The sequence below is a fragment of the Passer domesticus genome, chromosome 6 (genome assembly GCF_036417665.1).
Source record: "Passer domesticus isolate bPasDom1 chromosome 6, bPasDom1.hap1, whole genome shotgun sequence".
Lineage (NCBI taxonomy): Eukaryota > Metazoa > Chordata > Aves > Passeriformes > Passeridae > Passer > Passer domesticus.
Genome location: NC_087479.1, coordinates 23,137,822 through 23,153,435, shown reverse-complemented (window position 1 = coordinate 23,153,435; position 15,614 = coordinate 23,137,822). Strand labels below are relative to the sequence as shown.

Sequence of the window (15,614 nt, the reverse complement as noted above, 5' to 3'; positions counted from 1 at the left end):
GTGTGTGTGCCGTGTGTGTGTGTGCCTGTGGAGACAGAGAGCGTGTCAACGAGATTCAGGAGCGACCTGATGTATAGGGAGAGCCCGGCTGTGCCCCTTGCCGTGCCGTGTGACATACACCCAGGGGTTTCAGCCCTTCCAGCGCCAGCACATCACACGCGCTCCGGCAGCAGCACAGCGGGCGCGGGCAGCAGCAGCGGCGGCGGGGCGGGCGGGCTCGGCCGGCCGCCGCAGAGCACTGCCGCTCTCATCTCACCCGGGCAGGAGGAGCGGCTCCATTAGGTGGCAGCAGCAGCAGCAGCCACAGCAGGAGGAGGCTGCTCTGCCGGTGGAACCTGTGCGGGTGTGCAGGAGGCCCGCGGGGCCACAGAGGTGCCTGGCGGAGCCAGGCAAGCACTGGCACTGGGTGCTGGGAAGATTGCTACCATGGGCTGCAGGAGATGTGGGGGGCTCTTGCCCTAGCTGCCTGTGGTTCCTGGTACTCTGGGGTGCCTCTGTGTGGCACAGACAGTGGCCGAGGCGCTGTGCCGCCCCAGGGCCGCTGCCCGGGCTGCCCTCCCGCACGTAAGGCACTGCGTGGGGAGCAGCGCTGGGGATCCCGGCTGCCCGCAGCGCCCGGCCTCGCCCAAGGCCATTTCCCAGCTGCGGGCAGCGGGGGCATTACGCAGGGCTTCTCGCCCCTGTGGGCTGTGGCTGCTCCACGCCTGGCCCTCGCGGGTGCTGTATTCGTCAGCGATGCTCCGGTGCTTGGTCCCAGGCTAGCGAGGCAGGGCAGCAAGCTTTGGGCTTGCCGGCTTGGGAATTTTTGGCAAGAGGCGGCATGACCAGGACTCCTTTCTGACATAAGAAGAGTCTGCCAACAACTGGGCAAAGTGCTAGAGCCCGCTGCCTGGAGGGAGTTTTGGGGAATGTCTCTTGCTTTTGTTTCTTGTACAAGCAAGCAAATTTAATAGCACAAGTTAAAGTAATTAGGACGCGTCACGATGTTGATTGGCACCTCCCTGCTTCTCGGGGCTCTGGGTCCTGCTTACCCTGTGCTCAGCTCTCCTGCTGACTCATGTCAAAGCCGCCTTCTCCCTAATGACCAGGGGTCAGGCTAGGACCCAGCCTGCTCCGCGGCTCTCCTCGCTCCCACGCAGTTCCCGCTGGGCCTCCCGCCGTGGCACCGGCAGGACGCACCCACTTCCTAAAGAGTCACCTCCTGGGAACACCGCCGAGCCTCTGCGGTGGCCACGGCATCCGACTCCCTCCCCCTCCGGGCATGTGCCTGCCTGAATGCCCATACCTTCTGTCTGGCTGCTCCCGAGGAGGCACTGCGGGGTGAGGGATAACCCGCAGGACAAGGGGGCTCTGGTCCATGTGCAACCACCACCCACCCGCCCAATCTGCAGCTGGCTAGGGTGGGAGAACTACATCCTTGGGATGTTCCCAACAGGACCCATATCTGTCTTCCTCATGCATCCCGCACTGGCGCCAGGAGCCGCGGCCCCCTCAGCACACCACCGCATCCCCTGTGCTGGCACGATCCCCGGGGAAAGCGGCGGGCGCAAAAGGCATGCCGGAGGAGGGCCGGGTGTGCGTGCAGGAGCGTGCATATGTGCACGTCAGGGAGAAGGAAGCGGGGTTGTGAGTGCTGGAGGCGTTCTGAGCGCCAGGCACAGGCTGACAGGCAAGGGCTGCCGCTCCCGTAGGAAGATAAACTGTTTCACAACAGTCACGATCGCAGTGAGTAGTTCACTCCGGAGTGCTCCTTCTTGCTAGGGAGGGAGAGGATAATCAGAGCCGAGAGGAGGAGTGTAGGATACGGGGGAGCATCCCAAGGATTATGCGAGTGTGCGTGCAGGGGGAGTATTTGTGCGGAGAGTGCAGCAGCTCTGTGAGTCCCTACACGTGGGGTGCGGACACAGGAGAGGAGTAATGCTATTGCACAGTAATGCAGTAACACAGCCCCCTCCAGTACTGATGTGGAATGCTGCCCGGGGGCAGAGGTCACTAAACCTGCCAGAACTGGCACCAGAGCAAACAAGAAATGCATGAAGAAACTAAAATACTTCAGGGAGTGAAAATATTATAGACTTGGAATATACTGAAATGGGAGAGCAGCCAACTAGCCTGCTCTCAGTTCTGCAAAGAAGTGCAAATATATTCAAATATTGTGTGAAAAGGACAAGTCCTCCTGCAGGAGCTCAGCTCCAGCTCTCCTTTCCTAGTGCAGCAATTCAGTAAAGATGTGTCCCAGGCTTTGCTGATAACTGGAGCCCTGTCAGCTTGAAGTTGCCTCTGTGGCCATGCTTACACTTTTTTGGTGCGGAGGCTGTTTGAAGTGGTGTAAGCAATACCAACTCCACAGCGCTCACTCAGATCCTCCCTGTTTTGCCAGCACAACACTAAACACAACTGCCTGGCAAACCAGATCCGGGAGCTGTTCTGGCAGAGGAGCCATCATCTTTTGTTTTTGTGGGGTTAGCCGTCTCCCAGCACAGCTCATCGCGAGGCTCCTGAGCAGCACTGGGCACCCCGGCTTGGCTCGGAAGGTGCTGGCTGTGCCTCCCAGGTTTGAATCAGCTGATATAGAGGGAGTGGGGCAGCTGCCAGCACCACACCCTGTTTCGTGCCAGCACAGGCGAGTGCCCATCCACCCAAGTTGCAGCTCTGCAGCAATGCACACTGAGCTGCCGTGGGCTGGCTTTTCCTATTCCTCCTGGCACGGGACCATGGGAGCCTTCTCCATGCACTGGCTGACTCCTGACTCTGCTCTCAATCAGTTCACCATGATAAAATGGCAGAGGACAGATTGACAAAGGACAGCAAAGAGTTTTCTCTTGGGCTAGCACAAGAGGGAAACTTCCCACCCCACAGCTGAGAACTGGACCTGGCAAGGAGTGGGAATGGGGTCCCTGGGTGGCAAAGGTACCCCGACAGTTCAGCCCATGGCAAGGCTGAGCAGCAAGCAGCCTGAGCTGACCTTCAACCTGCTGAAATAAAGTGTTCTGTTTCCATCCAGGTCAGCTCTCTGAACTGGCTTGTCACATGTAGACTCTAGTGCAAAGAAATTAAATACGTGACTTGAGCAGGACGGGACTCAGAGCACTACAGGGCTACATTGCCCCCCCCACCCCCATCTCTGGTGTCCAGCTGCTTGCTCTTGTTCCACAGCATCACTCAGCTGGGCCTGTGTGACACAGGGCAGGATTTGGGATGGATCAGCAGGGGCAGGGTTGGGCAGACACGCTTCTGGATGTTGAACTCTGTCCTCTGCATTGCTGGTCCTTCCCTGTCCTCTGCCCCACTGCTCCCTCCCTTCCTGCAGGGAGTAGTAGACAGGGTGGCAACCCAATCGCAGCCCTGGCTGGCAGCACAGAGCACTGAAAATAGCCAGTTGATTGAGAAGAGGCATGAGCAAATGAGGATGACATTGGGCTAATTGGGCTCTGTGACTCCCTGCAGCCCAGGAGCTGTGAGAGCCTGTGCTAGCAGCACTGCTGCCTGTGCCCTAGGATGGCATGGGGCCAGAGGGCTGGCAGCCTGTTTTGGCACAAGGGAAGCAGCAAGAATAATTGGAGCAATTAGTGACATTTCTCCTTTCTTCATGTGTTAACGTGAAACATGGAGGAGAAGCCCTCACCATTGGCACCAGCTGCCTGGGTGCATCAGAACATCCCCCTGTGCGGGTGTCACTAGCAGGCGCTGCCCGGGGCAAAGGCTGTGGGAGGATACCTGTCCTGGTGGGACATCCCTCCGGCCGCGGTGGGTGACTGGACATGCTCTGCACTGCGGCCCCAAACCTCAGGGGTGATCCCTGCCTTTGAGCACCCACCTACACTTTCCCACACGGCCAGGTCTCCGGGAGCAGGTGACCGGGTACCCCCGGAATGCGGAATGCTGCCGTGACCGTGCGGAAAGCCTTTTCTCACGCCCGCTGATTACCTTCCCAGGCCCGCTGATTGCCTTGCCAAACAGCGGCACTTGAGGCTTGCCCTTGAGAAGCAAACACTAATTTCAGCCGCGCCCTTTCCTGCCCTGGGGCTGCAGGGCGAGGGTATCCTCCGCGTACGCCGTGTTCCCCACCGAGGGGCGTGGGACAGGAACCAGCCCTCGTAAAATCGCCCGGATTGAACCTGCTGCCCTCAGCCTGCCAAACTAAACAGAGCTGATGTCAAGCCAGCAGCAATGACACGGGCCCGGCTGCTGGCGAGGGTTGGGCACGCCGCTGGTTTCCAGTTTGCTGGCCTCAGCAGATGGCGGCGCCGGGAGTTCCCACCCCGCAGGCACCCGGCTCAGCCCCGAGCTTCCCTCCTCTCCCGTGTGCCAGCAGCTCCTGCACAACCCCCGCTGCAGAGACAGCTTTCGGGATTTCAAGGAGCCACCCAGCCGGCCCTGGCACGGGGAAAGCGGGGATGCCGGTGGGTGGATCCCTCCGTCAGCCGCTCTCTCCGCCGGGTGTTTCACCTAGCAGGGCTCTGGCCGCCACACGCTGGGAGGGAGGAAGCTGATGTCAGAGAGAAAGACGCCCAAAGGAACACCCAAAGGCCGGCTGCCGGGGAGGAAACAATGCACCGGGAACAGGGCTCTTTGGAGCAGCCCCTGCTGCCCCGGAGTGCACCGAGAGCCTTTGGTCTGTCCGGCCTCTGCTGGGCACCCCCGCTGCTGGTGACAGGAGCGTGGGTGGCACTGGGTGGTCTGCTGGGCAGTTTTGGCAGAACAGGTTTATAAGAGGATGCTGCTGGCAAAGGATGTTGAAGGATCAGGCCACTCTTCAAGAGATGGACCAGAAAACACTGCAACATCTGTGGTTCTCTTCTTAGTTTCTTTCCACTTGTTTTAAGGCTAGATTTCTCAGTTTTGCTGGACATTCACTTTACATCCACACTCCACTGAACAAGCTGGATGATGGGCACAGCAGACCTGTTCACATGTGCTGGGGCTGCTCAGCCAGGACCTGCAGCAGGGCAAGAGCTCATGTGCACTTCTCTGAGCCTTCATAGTGGCCTCTGTGGCCCATCCATCCATCCATCCATCCATCCATCCATCCATCCATCCATCCATCCATCCATCCCAGCTCCGGGCTCTTCCTGCAGCTGGGCTGTTCGGAGTGCCAGCCAGGCTCCTGAGTGCAGAGGCTGCACCACTGTTCCAGTTAAAAATAAACCCACCTTCTCAGCGGCATTATTTTTACCCAGGGCCCATCTCCGTGCTCAGGTTACGCGCACGGAGGAGGGCCGCCCAGCAGCCACAAGCCGCCCGTGGGGCTGCTGCTCACCCACAGCCCACACCGCTGCCTCTGCCCGCGGGGAACCCGGGGCTGCCGGGCCCGGCCGGGCCGAGGTGCCCCGCCGCAGCCGCGTGGGCAGGCCGCGGGGGGCCCGGTGCGGCCGCCTCCCAAACAAACAACAGCCGCTCCCGCTGCCGTGGCGACCGCGCCGCGCCCCGCCCGCCGCCGGGCCCGCCCCTCCCGCGCGGCTGACGCGCGTTCCGGCGGGGGGGTGGGAGGGGGAGGCGATGACGTCGCCATCCCGTTTCCACGGGAACCACGCGCCGACGTCACGGGTTTGTGTGTTGTCAACGTCCCGCCGTCTCCCGGGCAACGTCAGGCGCCGGGCCCGGCCCCGGCAACAGCGCCGCGATTGGCCGGGGGGCCGCGGGGCGGGGCCCGCGCGCGCCGCCCGCCCCCTGCCCGCGCCGCGGCCGCGCCGGGCCCGGGCCCGCCATGGAGCGGGAGCGCGGGCACAGCCCGGGCGGGCATGGCACGGCCGGGCCCGGGCCCGCCATGGAGCGGGAGCGCGGGCACAGCCCGGGCGGGCATGGCACGGCCGGGCCCGGGCCCGCCATGGAGCGGGAGCGCGGGCACAGCCCGGGCGGGCATGGCACGGCCGGGCCCGGGCCCGCCATGGAGCGGGAGCGCGGGCACAGCCCGGGCGGGCATGGCACGGCCGGGCCCGCCATGGAGCGGGAGCGCGGGCACAGCCCGGGCGGGCATGGCACGGCCGGGGCTCCAGCCCCGAGGGAAAGCCAGCGCCACGGCCTCTCGCTCAGCTCCCCTCTCGCCCTGCCATCCTGGTGACATGGGGAGGAGGTAGAACTTGTAGGTTGAGATAAGAACAGTATAGTAATTGAGAACAAAGTTACATGCAGTAATAGTGGCAAATAATAGTAATAATAATAATGATAGTAAAAGGGAAAGGAGATAAAACCAAACAAATGATGCACCATACAAACGCTCACCACCCGCTGGCCAGTGCCAGACCCCAGCACATCGCAGTGATTTGTGTCTCTCTGGGGTTGCCAGGTTGGCACCACAGTTTTTTTACGACATTTTACTGGTTTTTCTAGATTCTACACTTGTCTGGGGTTACAAACACATTGAGTGTGTCCACTGCCCTGCGTACTTGTCACACAATCCCAAGCCCACTGCTGCCACTCTGAACCTGCAGGCTGTCAGGGTGGGGAGATCTGGAAGCCTGGCTGGGATGTTGACATCAGCAAGCACCCCAAATCTCCAGTGTCTGGTCCAGGCGGGCCTGGCAGCCTGGAGGAGTCCTGCACAGCTGTGCCGCATGGCAGGAGGGGGACAGTGGCCCCGAGAGGGTGGTGTGTGCTGGGTGGGGCCAAGTGCCTGGTGCCCCATTTCAGCTGCATGAGCCCAAACTCACAGCTCCATACTCCAGTGTCTCTCCAGCACCAGGCCGTCTCCAGCTCCCTGGGAAATGCTGGGTTTGCCTGGAGAAGGCAGGAAGGAACCCCTGACTAGAGGAACTGGGATGGGGACCCCTCCAGGCTACCTTACTGGGGCTCTGCTGAAGCACAGGGCACTTTTCTCTCCAGGCTGGTGCCAACATCCTCACTGGCACTCGGTGCCCAGGGAGGCCAGCACTGTCAAGTGGTGTCCCACGTGGGTGAGAGGTACCAGTTTTGCAGCCTGCTGAGCCCTATTGAGATCCTAAAGCAAACAGTGACAAAGCAAGTTAAGCTGACCCCACTGGCTTGGCAGTTGTGCCAGGCTCCTGGGAGGAAAGTACAGAGGACACATCCTCCATGTGCAATCACCACGTCAAACAGGCCCAAACTGGACTGCTGTACCTCTTCTGTGAAAGGTCCTTGAGTTTCCAGACCTAGACTCTCTGATGTGTTTATTGTCTCCATGTTTAACCTTGACAGGGAAGAAAATGGACAATCTCTTCAGAGGCTGGTATGGGCCTCGATGATGGCAAGAGCTTTTCTAAGCTTGGGATGAGCTGTGAGCTGCTAGCAGTGAGCAGAAGAGACTCTCCTCCAGACCCTGTTCACTGTGCAGAGGTGGGGCAGAGCACACAGATGATCTGTAAATGTCCTACTCCCAGGTCTCTCTGCACAGGCATATGCTTGACTCTGGCTGTGCAGATACGTAGGAACGAGTTAACACAAAAGATGTTTCCTCTTCCAGCAGCTACCCCCTGCCAAACCAAATTGCTTGGCAGATCTGGATGCATGGGGAGGATCAAAGCCTCGGGGCTGGGCTGGCAGTGCTCCTCACTGTTTACATGTTTACATATTCATGGTACTGTTAACCCCAGACGATTTAATAATACTGAATTTTGTATTTGTTACATTTCTTAAATACCATCTAAGGAACCTCAGCTTCCTGGGGTATTCCCAATGTTTGTTCCTAGGGCAGAGAAGGTCAACTCACTGCGTAGCCATGCCTTATTATTTATTCTCTTTCTCCATTGCTGGGGTCTCTGTTCCTGCAGCTGCAGCATCTTTGCACTGAGCTGACTGCTCCCTTTGGCTGTGCCTTGAGTGCAGCCTGGCTGTCCAGCCACAGGCACGGCTCGGTTGGAGAAGGTGCAAACACCTCGCTTTCAAGTCTTGCCATTTCCTTTCAGCAGCACCAACTGAATGTGACTTGCTGGTGGGCCAGGGCAGGCTGAGTCTCTGCGAGTCCCTGTGACAGCCCCATTGCTACAAGAGCCGAGGGCTCAAACAGGGATCCCTTACTTGTGTTCGTGACTGTCCTTCGGGGCAGCCAGCCCACTTGGCATGCTCGTGTCTGACACTGAATGGCACAGGAGAAAGGTGACCTGGGGACTATCTCCAGTGAAGCAGGGTTGTTTCTCCAGGCAGTGACAAAGGCTCAGAGTATCTTTCTTCCTCCCAGACTATCCTTTGCAATCCTTTGTCTGTCCTGAGTTGCCTTCAGCCTTTCTTTCCCCAGAGCACTCCCCAGTCACAACAATTAGAAGGTTTCTTTCTGTCCTGTGCTAAACAATCTTCAACATCCTGTCCCTTCAGCTGCTTTGTTCTCCATCTGTAACAAAACCTCCTTAGCTAAGCACAGTGGTATTTTCCTCCTTCTTCTCAGCACTTCCTTCTTTGCTACCTTTGACCCATTTTACTCAAGAGCCTCTACACCAATAGAGGAGCAAGACCCCTGTACCCAGCCCCAGTGCCTTTACCCAGCCCCCAGCACAAGCCTCAGTATTGCTGCCCAGCCACACAGGAAAGAGGTAGCTTGTGCAATGTGACCATGCATCTCCCACCTCCAGAAAGCTCTTGGACACAACAGGAAGCCCAAGCTTTCTCTTGATTGTGTGGGTTTTCATTGCAGGCATCTCGTGGGGTTCTATCAAGGAAATAAATCACGGCTGTGCTTGCCTTGTTTGGATCTTGCCTGATAATCAGAAAAGTCCTGCATCATCCTGTCTGTCACTGGGTTTGAACATGCTGCCTTTCACTGAGCACGTTTTCCTCTCCTCCCAGTGATCAGCGCCCTGGAACTATAACTGTGAGCATGCACAATGCCCTGGGATGGGCCTGTGGTGCTGGAGCTGGTAAGAGGCCAGATTGGTCATGGCATTCCGGCTTTGTCGCACTGCCATAGCACACACGGCACATTGGTGGCGGCAGCAGCAGGAGTTTTGGAGTTTTATCTGGAGAACTTTGTGCTCGAATTACTCAGGGTTATGAACCCTGGCTCGTGGGGTGATGGCTGCCAGCCTGGCCTTGGGGCAAGAGGGTGCAGAGGAAGCGCTTCGATGGGCGAAGCTCTTTCACACCTGCTGGCTGTGAGCGTGGGCTCCTCAGTGTGTGCACAAGGTCCAGCTGTGCCTGGCGAGTTCGTATCCAGCATGGTGCAGGCAAAGAGCACTGAGAATAAGTGGGAAGGCACAACAGCATCATCCACAGTAATTGGCGGCCCATGGCACGCGGCTCTGCGACCACGAGATGCCGGGATGTCTCTGCTCGTGGTGTTTATCCTTTAGGATGTCCCTGTCACACACCCAGCTGCTGTGATTATTAATTACTATTTATACTTTGCTTTGGGTATGCACTGTACCTTTAAGACCAGCAGAGGTGGGAACCCTGCCCTCCTGGAGGCTCCCAGGCTAGGTGGGAGGGTGACAGCTGCAGTGAGTCTTGGGGGGACTTCAGGACACTCAGATAACATACTATGAGCCCTTCCTCCACCCTTTGCTCCCCAGCCACATCAACAGAGGGGGCAGGCTCCCATCACTGTTTTCTCAATCCCCTTTTCTGATTGTCCGTCCTGTTTTCTTCTAAGCCCTGTAGCCTCTGCCTGGTTTCAAAAGCCTCTCTGGGGCCAAGGGGAGGGATGGGATCCCTTGTGCTGTGCTGGGAGTGAATGCATTGTGGGACACCAGGAGCAGTGGGTGTGCAGGTGTGTGGGGGGAGAATTTCACAAATGCCCCTGGATCCTGCCCATAAAATCTGTACTGCAACAGATGCTCAGGTTATTGTGTGGATCCTCTGACAGTATGGGTAGGTTTCAGGGGTGCTATTTCTTGGTGTCACAGCAGTGCCCCATGCATGCCAGTTCTGCTGCTGAACCCTAGCTGTCTGGTCTCCTTCCCAATGATCCCAACAGTCCCTGGTTAGCTGGAAGCAGACATCCATCACTGTGTCTAAAGAGGGAACATGGAACTATGCTACAGTCAGTGCTGCTGACAGAGAATGGGTTGAGATGGCCATGTGACTACCCAAGGGCCATGTTGCTGGCATGAACTTTCCCCAGGTGCATGGCCAAATTTAGGCGCAGCCGTCTCTTGCCCCTGAAGTGGGCTTTGGCTGTGCAGTTGCACTGGCCTACACACCTCAGATGCTTTTCTGCTGTGGTTTTCCAAGGCCAGCCTGAGTTGCAAGCTCAGATGAAGGAGGGGTGTGAAAGTGGGGCTAAATCCAGTGCTGCACTCTGAGGCTTAGGAGCTCCCTGTTCTGTTGTAAGCCTCAGAGCTGCAAGCTTTCCCATCTCCCTGCTTGATAGGAGGAAAAGTGGAGGCCAGGAAGGTGGAGGGGCTCTGTTGGTATGCAGGACAAGATCCTCATTGGATGGATGCTGTCCTGCCCTGCCAGCACCATTGTGATGCCCAAGAAGTGCAGTGGGAATGGTCTCTTCTGTCTGGCCCGGCATCTGGGAAGAGCCATCTCCCTGCTGGTGACAGTCAGCAGCCACCTCCTCCTCACCAGCACAGGAACCCAGACGTGCAATGGGCTTGCCTGAAGCAAGAGAATAGTCCCTAGAGGGGTGTGTCCCTGCAGATGAGGCTAGGTTAAGCACCACCAGAGCTTGGCAAAACCCTGCTGGCACTGGTTGTACAGGTTTAATAATGTTTTAGTGTTCACTGAACTCATGGTCCGCTCCACAGATCGCACTAATTTATGAGGGTCTAATGCCTCTTCCCATTCCCAGCTGGCAGGGGAGGTGAGGAACCTCCACCAGCCTGGCATGCTGGTGAGGGCAACCCTTTCACCCAGGCAGGAGGGTTCATGCTCTGACTCTGTTTTGTCCCTGCGGTACCGCCTGCTTCCTTTTTTTGTTCTCACACATACTGCGGTAAAACGTGTGCACCCTGTGTTTGGAGCAAACAACAAACCCACGTCATGTGTTTTCGCTTTCTCTGTTTCGTTGCCTCCACGTGTTAGAAAGGTTCAGCATCCGTGCACTTTCCGTTTGGTACAAACAGATCATGCTTGGTCACCAGTGGAGATGGCAACAGTGGTGGTTTGCATGGGCACCACAAAAATATTGTGGGCTTTGCTGAAGTGGATTCCCCCCCTGATTTCCAGACACTTCTTTTGGGGAAGGCAGTTTGGGTAGAGGAGCCCTGGGGCAATTTCTAGAGAGGAGGGCTAAACTCTGTTTTACTGAAATGTGCCTGGCAAATGTCCGAGACTGGAAACTGTGTCAGAGGCTCTTGCCCATGCTGGGCACCGATGTGTCTACCTGGGCCCTGCTGGGGATGTGGCTGCAGAGGTTTGGCCTGTTGCTCACCGCTGGCAGGGTTGTGGCTTTGCTAATTTTCTGGCACATCCCTCCCCTGGGCAGTGCTGAGAGCCTCCTCACCTGCAGCCAGGGGCTGCCAAAGAGACCGTGCTTGCCCCACTGTTTCAGTAACCAGCATGAGGGAAATGCTGGCCGGGGCAAAGAAGCCGTGGCAGCACAGGAACCTGGGGTGACAGATGTCTGCCCGGGACGGACCAGCCCACGGGCCAGCCCTGAGCTGATGAGAGCAGCACGGGTCCCCGCAGGTCCTTTCCCAGGCAGCGGTACGGGCCGTGAGCTGCGGCAGTCCTTGGCTGTCCCCTCTGCTCTGACGGGCAGTTCAGAAATAGCAGCTGGCCCAGTTCTCCCGCCCCCGTGGCCCAGATCTCTAAGAACGGAGGTTGCTCGCGCAGCAACAGCAACAGCAGCAGCATCAAGCGCTGCATTTAGCCCATGAGCTCAAACACAGGGAGCGGCTGCCAGCAGGATCCCAGCCTGGCTGGGTGACGCTCCTGCCTGGAGACTGCGCTGCAGGCTCTGTTTGTTGCTGTAAACACGCTCCCTGCTGCAGCTTCCCTGTTACTATCTATAGCCGCGATCTCTTGGCTCCCGTGCAAGGCGAGTCTGCGGTCTGGCTCCCACCTTAGCCTGACCTGAGCCAGGGCTGCCTGACATCCCCGTCGTGGGTGGGTGTCTCCGGGCTTCAGCGATCAAAACAAAACCCAAACTGGAGGAAAGGACGAGCCTCGCCCCTCTCTCTCCTCGTCGGTGGTTTCCCGGTGGCCTCTTGCCCATGCTCTTGGCGGCTATCCCAGCCCCCCCCACCACGAGCACTGCTCCCAAGCTCTCCCAACCTTCTCAGAGGGCTGCGGCCCCTCAGGCTTCCCTGGCAGGGCTCCCCATCGCCCTGTGCCATTACCCTCACTCTCGACAATTACAAACATACATAATAGGGAAGTCAATAGTGACACATGAGCATAACGCGCTCCTCGCTGCAGGGACGGGTGTTGTTGAGCTTTCCCTGCGTGGGGCCCGCCGAGTACCCGTGCCCAGCTACGGGCAGACCCCGCTCAGTGCTGACGACGGGGCTTGACTGGCAGCGCAAAGCGCACCCCTGGCGCGCCGGGCCCCTTTCTCCGCCGCCTTCCTTGGAGCACCTTGCTCCAAGGCTGCAGGACGCTGCGGGGCCCCGCTGAGGGGAGGGGTTCCCTTGCGGGGCACGGCGCCCCCGGGGAGGGGGGCACCTGCTGCGGGACGGCAGCCCCCGTGGCAGTGTCGCTGCCCCAGAGCCCTCGCAGGGTCTCGCCAGGCGAGGGGGGGAGGGGCCGTCGCGTCCCGAGCCGTGCCGGGCCGGGCCGGGCCGTCCCGCGCGCCGCCCGCCCGCCCGCCGCACTTGGCTGCAGCCTGGAGCGCTTCCCGTCAGTCACGCCCCCTCGCACAGGATGTATCCCATATAAGGATATCTGCGTCAGTGGGTTCCCGAGCCCGGCCGTACCACTCTGCGTGGGGGGGAAAGCTCTATGGCCGCTCCCTCCTGCTCTGCCCTGGGGCGCCCCCCGCCCCTGCTGCCACCCCCCGCCCCGTGTCGTGGGTCTCTCCCGGGGAGGGCGGCGGCAGACGGCGCGCGGGGCGGCCCCGGGGAGGCGCGGGGCGGGCGCGGGGCGGGCGGCCCCCCCATAGGTGCGGGTGGCGCGTCCCCTGTGACGTCGCGGGAGGGTATAAAAGGGAGGCACGGCGCGGTACTCCAGCAGCTCAGGCAGCCCCGGCGGTGGAGCGGAGAGACGCGCGGCGCGGACCGGGCACAGGGACGCACGCAGCCGACCCCTCCTCGCTTCATCCCCAAGGGCGCTTCGCCACCGTCGCATCACCTCTCACTTTCGGCTTGCACGCACCGAGCCGGCATGATGTATCAGGGCTTCGCCGGAGAATACGAGGCGCCGTCCTCCCGCTGCAGCAGCGCTTCCCCGGCCGGGGACAGCCTCACCTATTACCCCTCCCCGGCGGACTCATTCTCGAGCATGGGCTCGCCTGTCAACCCGCAGGTGAGTTGCCGAGCGTGTCGGCTGCGCTCCTGGCCGGGGCAGGGGCGCTCGGGAGGGGATGGGACGGGAGCGGGTGGCGCGGGGCTGGCCGTGTCCGCGGAGGAGGTCAGGCCGGGGACTGGCATGGGGAGCGGCCCCGGTGCCCAGGCGGGGCGGTCGGGGGGTGCCGTAGCCCGGGCCGCGCTCTGCGGCGGGTGTGTAAAGCGGCTTCATTGATAAAACGCGAGTTCATTGAGGAGACTCCGGAGCAGCGTCTGCGTCAGCGCGGACGTCAGAGATATTTATAACAGGCCGCTCTCGTGTGGAGCCGGCGCTGGCAGCGCGGCGCCGCGGCCCCGGGGACGGCGGGGAGCGGCCCGGGCGCTCCGCTGACGGCAGCCCCCCTTCCTCTGACCTACAGGACTTCTGCACCGACCTGGCCGCCTCCAGCGCCAGCTTTGTGCCTACGGTGACGGCTATCTCCACCAGCCCCGACCTGCAGTGGTTGGTGCAGCCCACTCTCATCTCTTCAGTGGCTCCCTCCCAGAGCCGCGGGCACCCCTACGGCGTCTCGGCAGCCGCCCCCAGCACCTACTCCCGCCCCGCAGTGCTGAAGGCGCCGGGCGGCCGCGGACAGAGCATCGGCCGCCGGGGCAAAGTCGAACAGGTGAGTGCGGATCGGAGTTGCTGGGGGGAGTGGGGGGACGCGGCGCCGGCGGGTTGCCCTGGCCGGGGGACGCCGGGCTGGCAGCGGGACTGAGCGCTCTCTCTCTGCCCGCAGCTGTCCCCGGAGGAGGAGGAAAAGAGAAGGATCCGCCGGGAACGGAACAAGATGGCAGCGGCCAAGTGCCGCAACCGGCGGCGGGAGCTCACCGACACGCTGCAGGCGGTAAGTGCCGCCCGGGAGGTGGCGGGGGAAGAGGGAGTACCGGGGGCGGGGATGACAGGAGGAAGGGGACTCCAGCTGGGAGTGATGCCGGCCCTGGCTGACAGCCCGCTCTCTCTGCAGGAGACCGACCAGCTGGAGGAGGAGAAGTCCGCGCTGCAGGCGGAGATTGCTAACCTGCTGAAGGAGAAGGAGAAGCTGGAGTTTATCCTGGCGGCCCACCGGCCCGCCTGCAAGATGCCCGAGGAGTTGTGCTTCTCCGAGGAGCTGGCAGCTGCCAGCGCCGCTACCGCGCTGGACCTGGGCACCCCCAGCCCGCCCATGACCGAGGAGGCTGCCTTTGCTCTGCCGCTGATGCCTGAAGCGCCGCCGGCCGTGCCGCCCAAGGAGACCAGCAGCAGCGGGCTGGAGCTGAAGGCTGAGCCCTTCGATGAGCTGCTCTTCTCCACGGGCCCGCGGGAGGCCTCCCGCTCTGTGCCCGACATGGACCTGCCTGGCGCCTCCTCCTTCTACCCGTCGGACTGGGAGTCGCTGACTGCCGGCACCAGCGGCGAGCTGGAGCCCCTCTGCACCCCTGTGGTGACCTGCACCCCGTGTCCCAGCACCTACACCTCCACCTTCGTCTTCACCTACCCCGAGGCAGAGGCCTTCCCCAGCTGCGCTGCCGCGCACCGGAAGGGCAGCAGCAGCAACGAGCCCTCGTCCGACTCCCTCAGCTCCCCCACCCTCCTGGCTTTGTGAAGGGCTCCGGCACTGACTGACCTGCTGGGCCCCCTCCCCTGCCCACGCACCCCCACGGACTTGCAGCTGTGCCCCATGGGGCTCCCCAGGCCTGGGGAGGGCCCTGCCACCACCACCCCCTGTCTGGCCTGGCGCCCCGGGGCCTGGCAGAGCGTCATGCACCGAGGTCTCTTACCTCTTCCAGAGATGTAGCAAATCGCATGGAGTTTGTCTTGTCCCCAGTGGCCCATCCATGAGAGCTGGTAGTCTGTAGCATGTCCCACATGGCTGGGTAGGTGACTCCCTCCCCTCCTTAGTATCACTAGCATTAACTAATTAATCTCTTGGTTTTAAATGATTGGAATTTAACCTGGTGCTGGGTATCTCCAACTCGTATCTAGTGCAGCTGATTAACAATAACTACTGTGTTCCTGGCAATATCGTGTTCTGATGACTTAGCAATGACCCATCTTATGTGGGGGGAAAGAGACTCTATTTTATTTTCTAGTAGGTAGATAAATAGCTATATCCATGTACTGTAGTTCTACATTGATGTTCATTGTAACTTTACTGATCATGCATTGTTGAGGTGGTCTGAATGTTCTGACATAAGTTTTCCATGAAAACGTTTTTATTGTGTTTTTAATTTATTTATTAAGACGGATTCTCAGATATTTATATTTTTATTTTATTTTTTTCTACCTTGAGGTCTTTTTTGACATGTGGAAAG

At 60.0% G+C, this 15,614-nt stretch overlaps 1 protein-coding gene and 1 long non-coding RNA gene across 2 annotated transcripts; one reads left to right on the top strand and one right to left on the bottom strand.

Moving 5' to 3' along the window:
* Nucleotides 1-4,786: 4,786 nt before the first annotated feature.
* LOC135302104 (uncharacterized) lies at nt 4,787-5,219 on the bottom strand. Its single transcript, XR_010363799.1, has 2 exons — nt 5,154-5,219; nt 4,787-4,939 (listed from the first exon to the last, which is right to left on the bottom strand). It is a non-coding gene; the product is annotated as an uncharacterized LOC135302104 (long non-coding RNA).
* A 7,777-nt stretch (nt 5,220-12,996) lies between these two features.
* Nucleotides 12,997-15,352, top strand: FOS (Fos proto-oncogene, AP-1 transcription factor subunit). Its single transcript, XM_064423818.1, has 4 exons — nt 12,997-13,299; nt 13,700-13,945; nt 14,060-14,167; nt 14,288-15,352. Exons 1-4 carry the CDS (start codon nt 13,159-13,161, stop codon nt 14,903-14,905), a joined length of 1,113 nt encoding a protein of 370 aa, XP_064279888.1. The 5' UTR covers nt 12,997-13,158; the 3' UTR covers nt 14,906-15,352.
* Nucleotides 15,353-15,614: the final 262 nt, after the last annotated feature.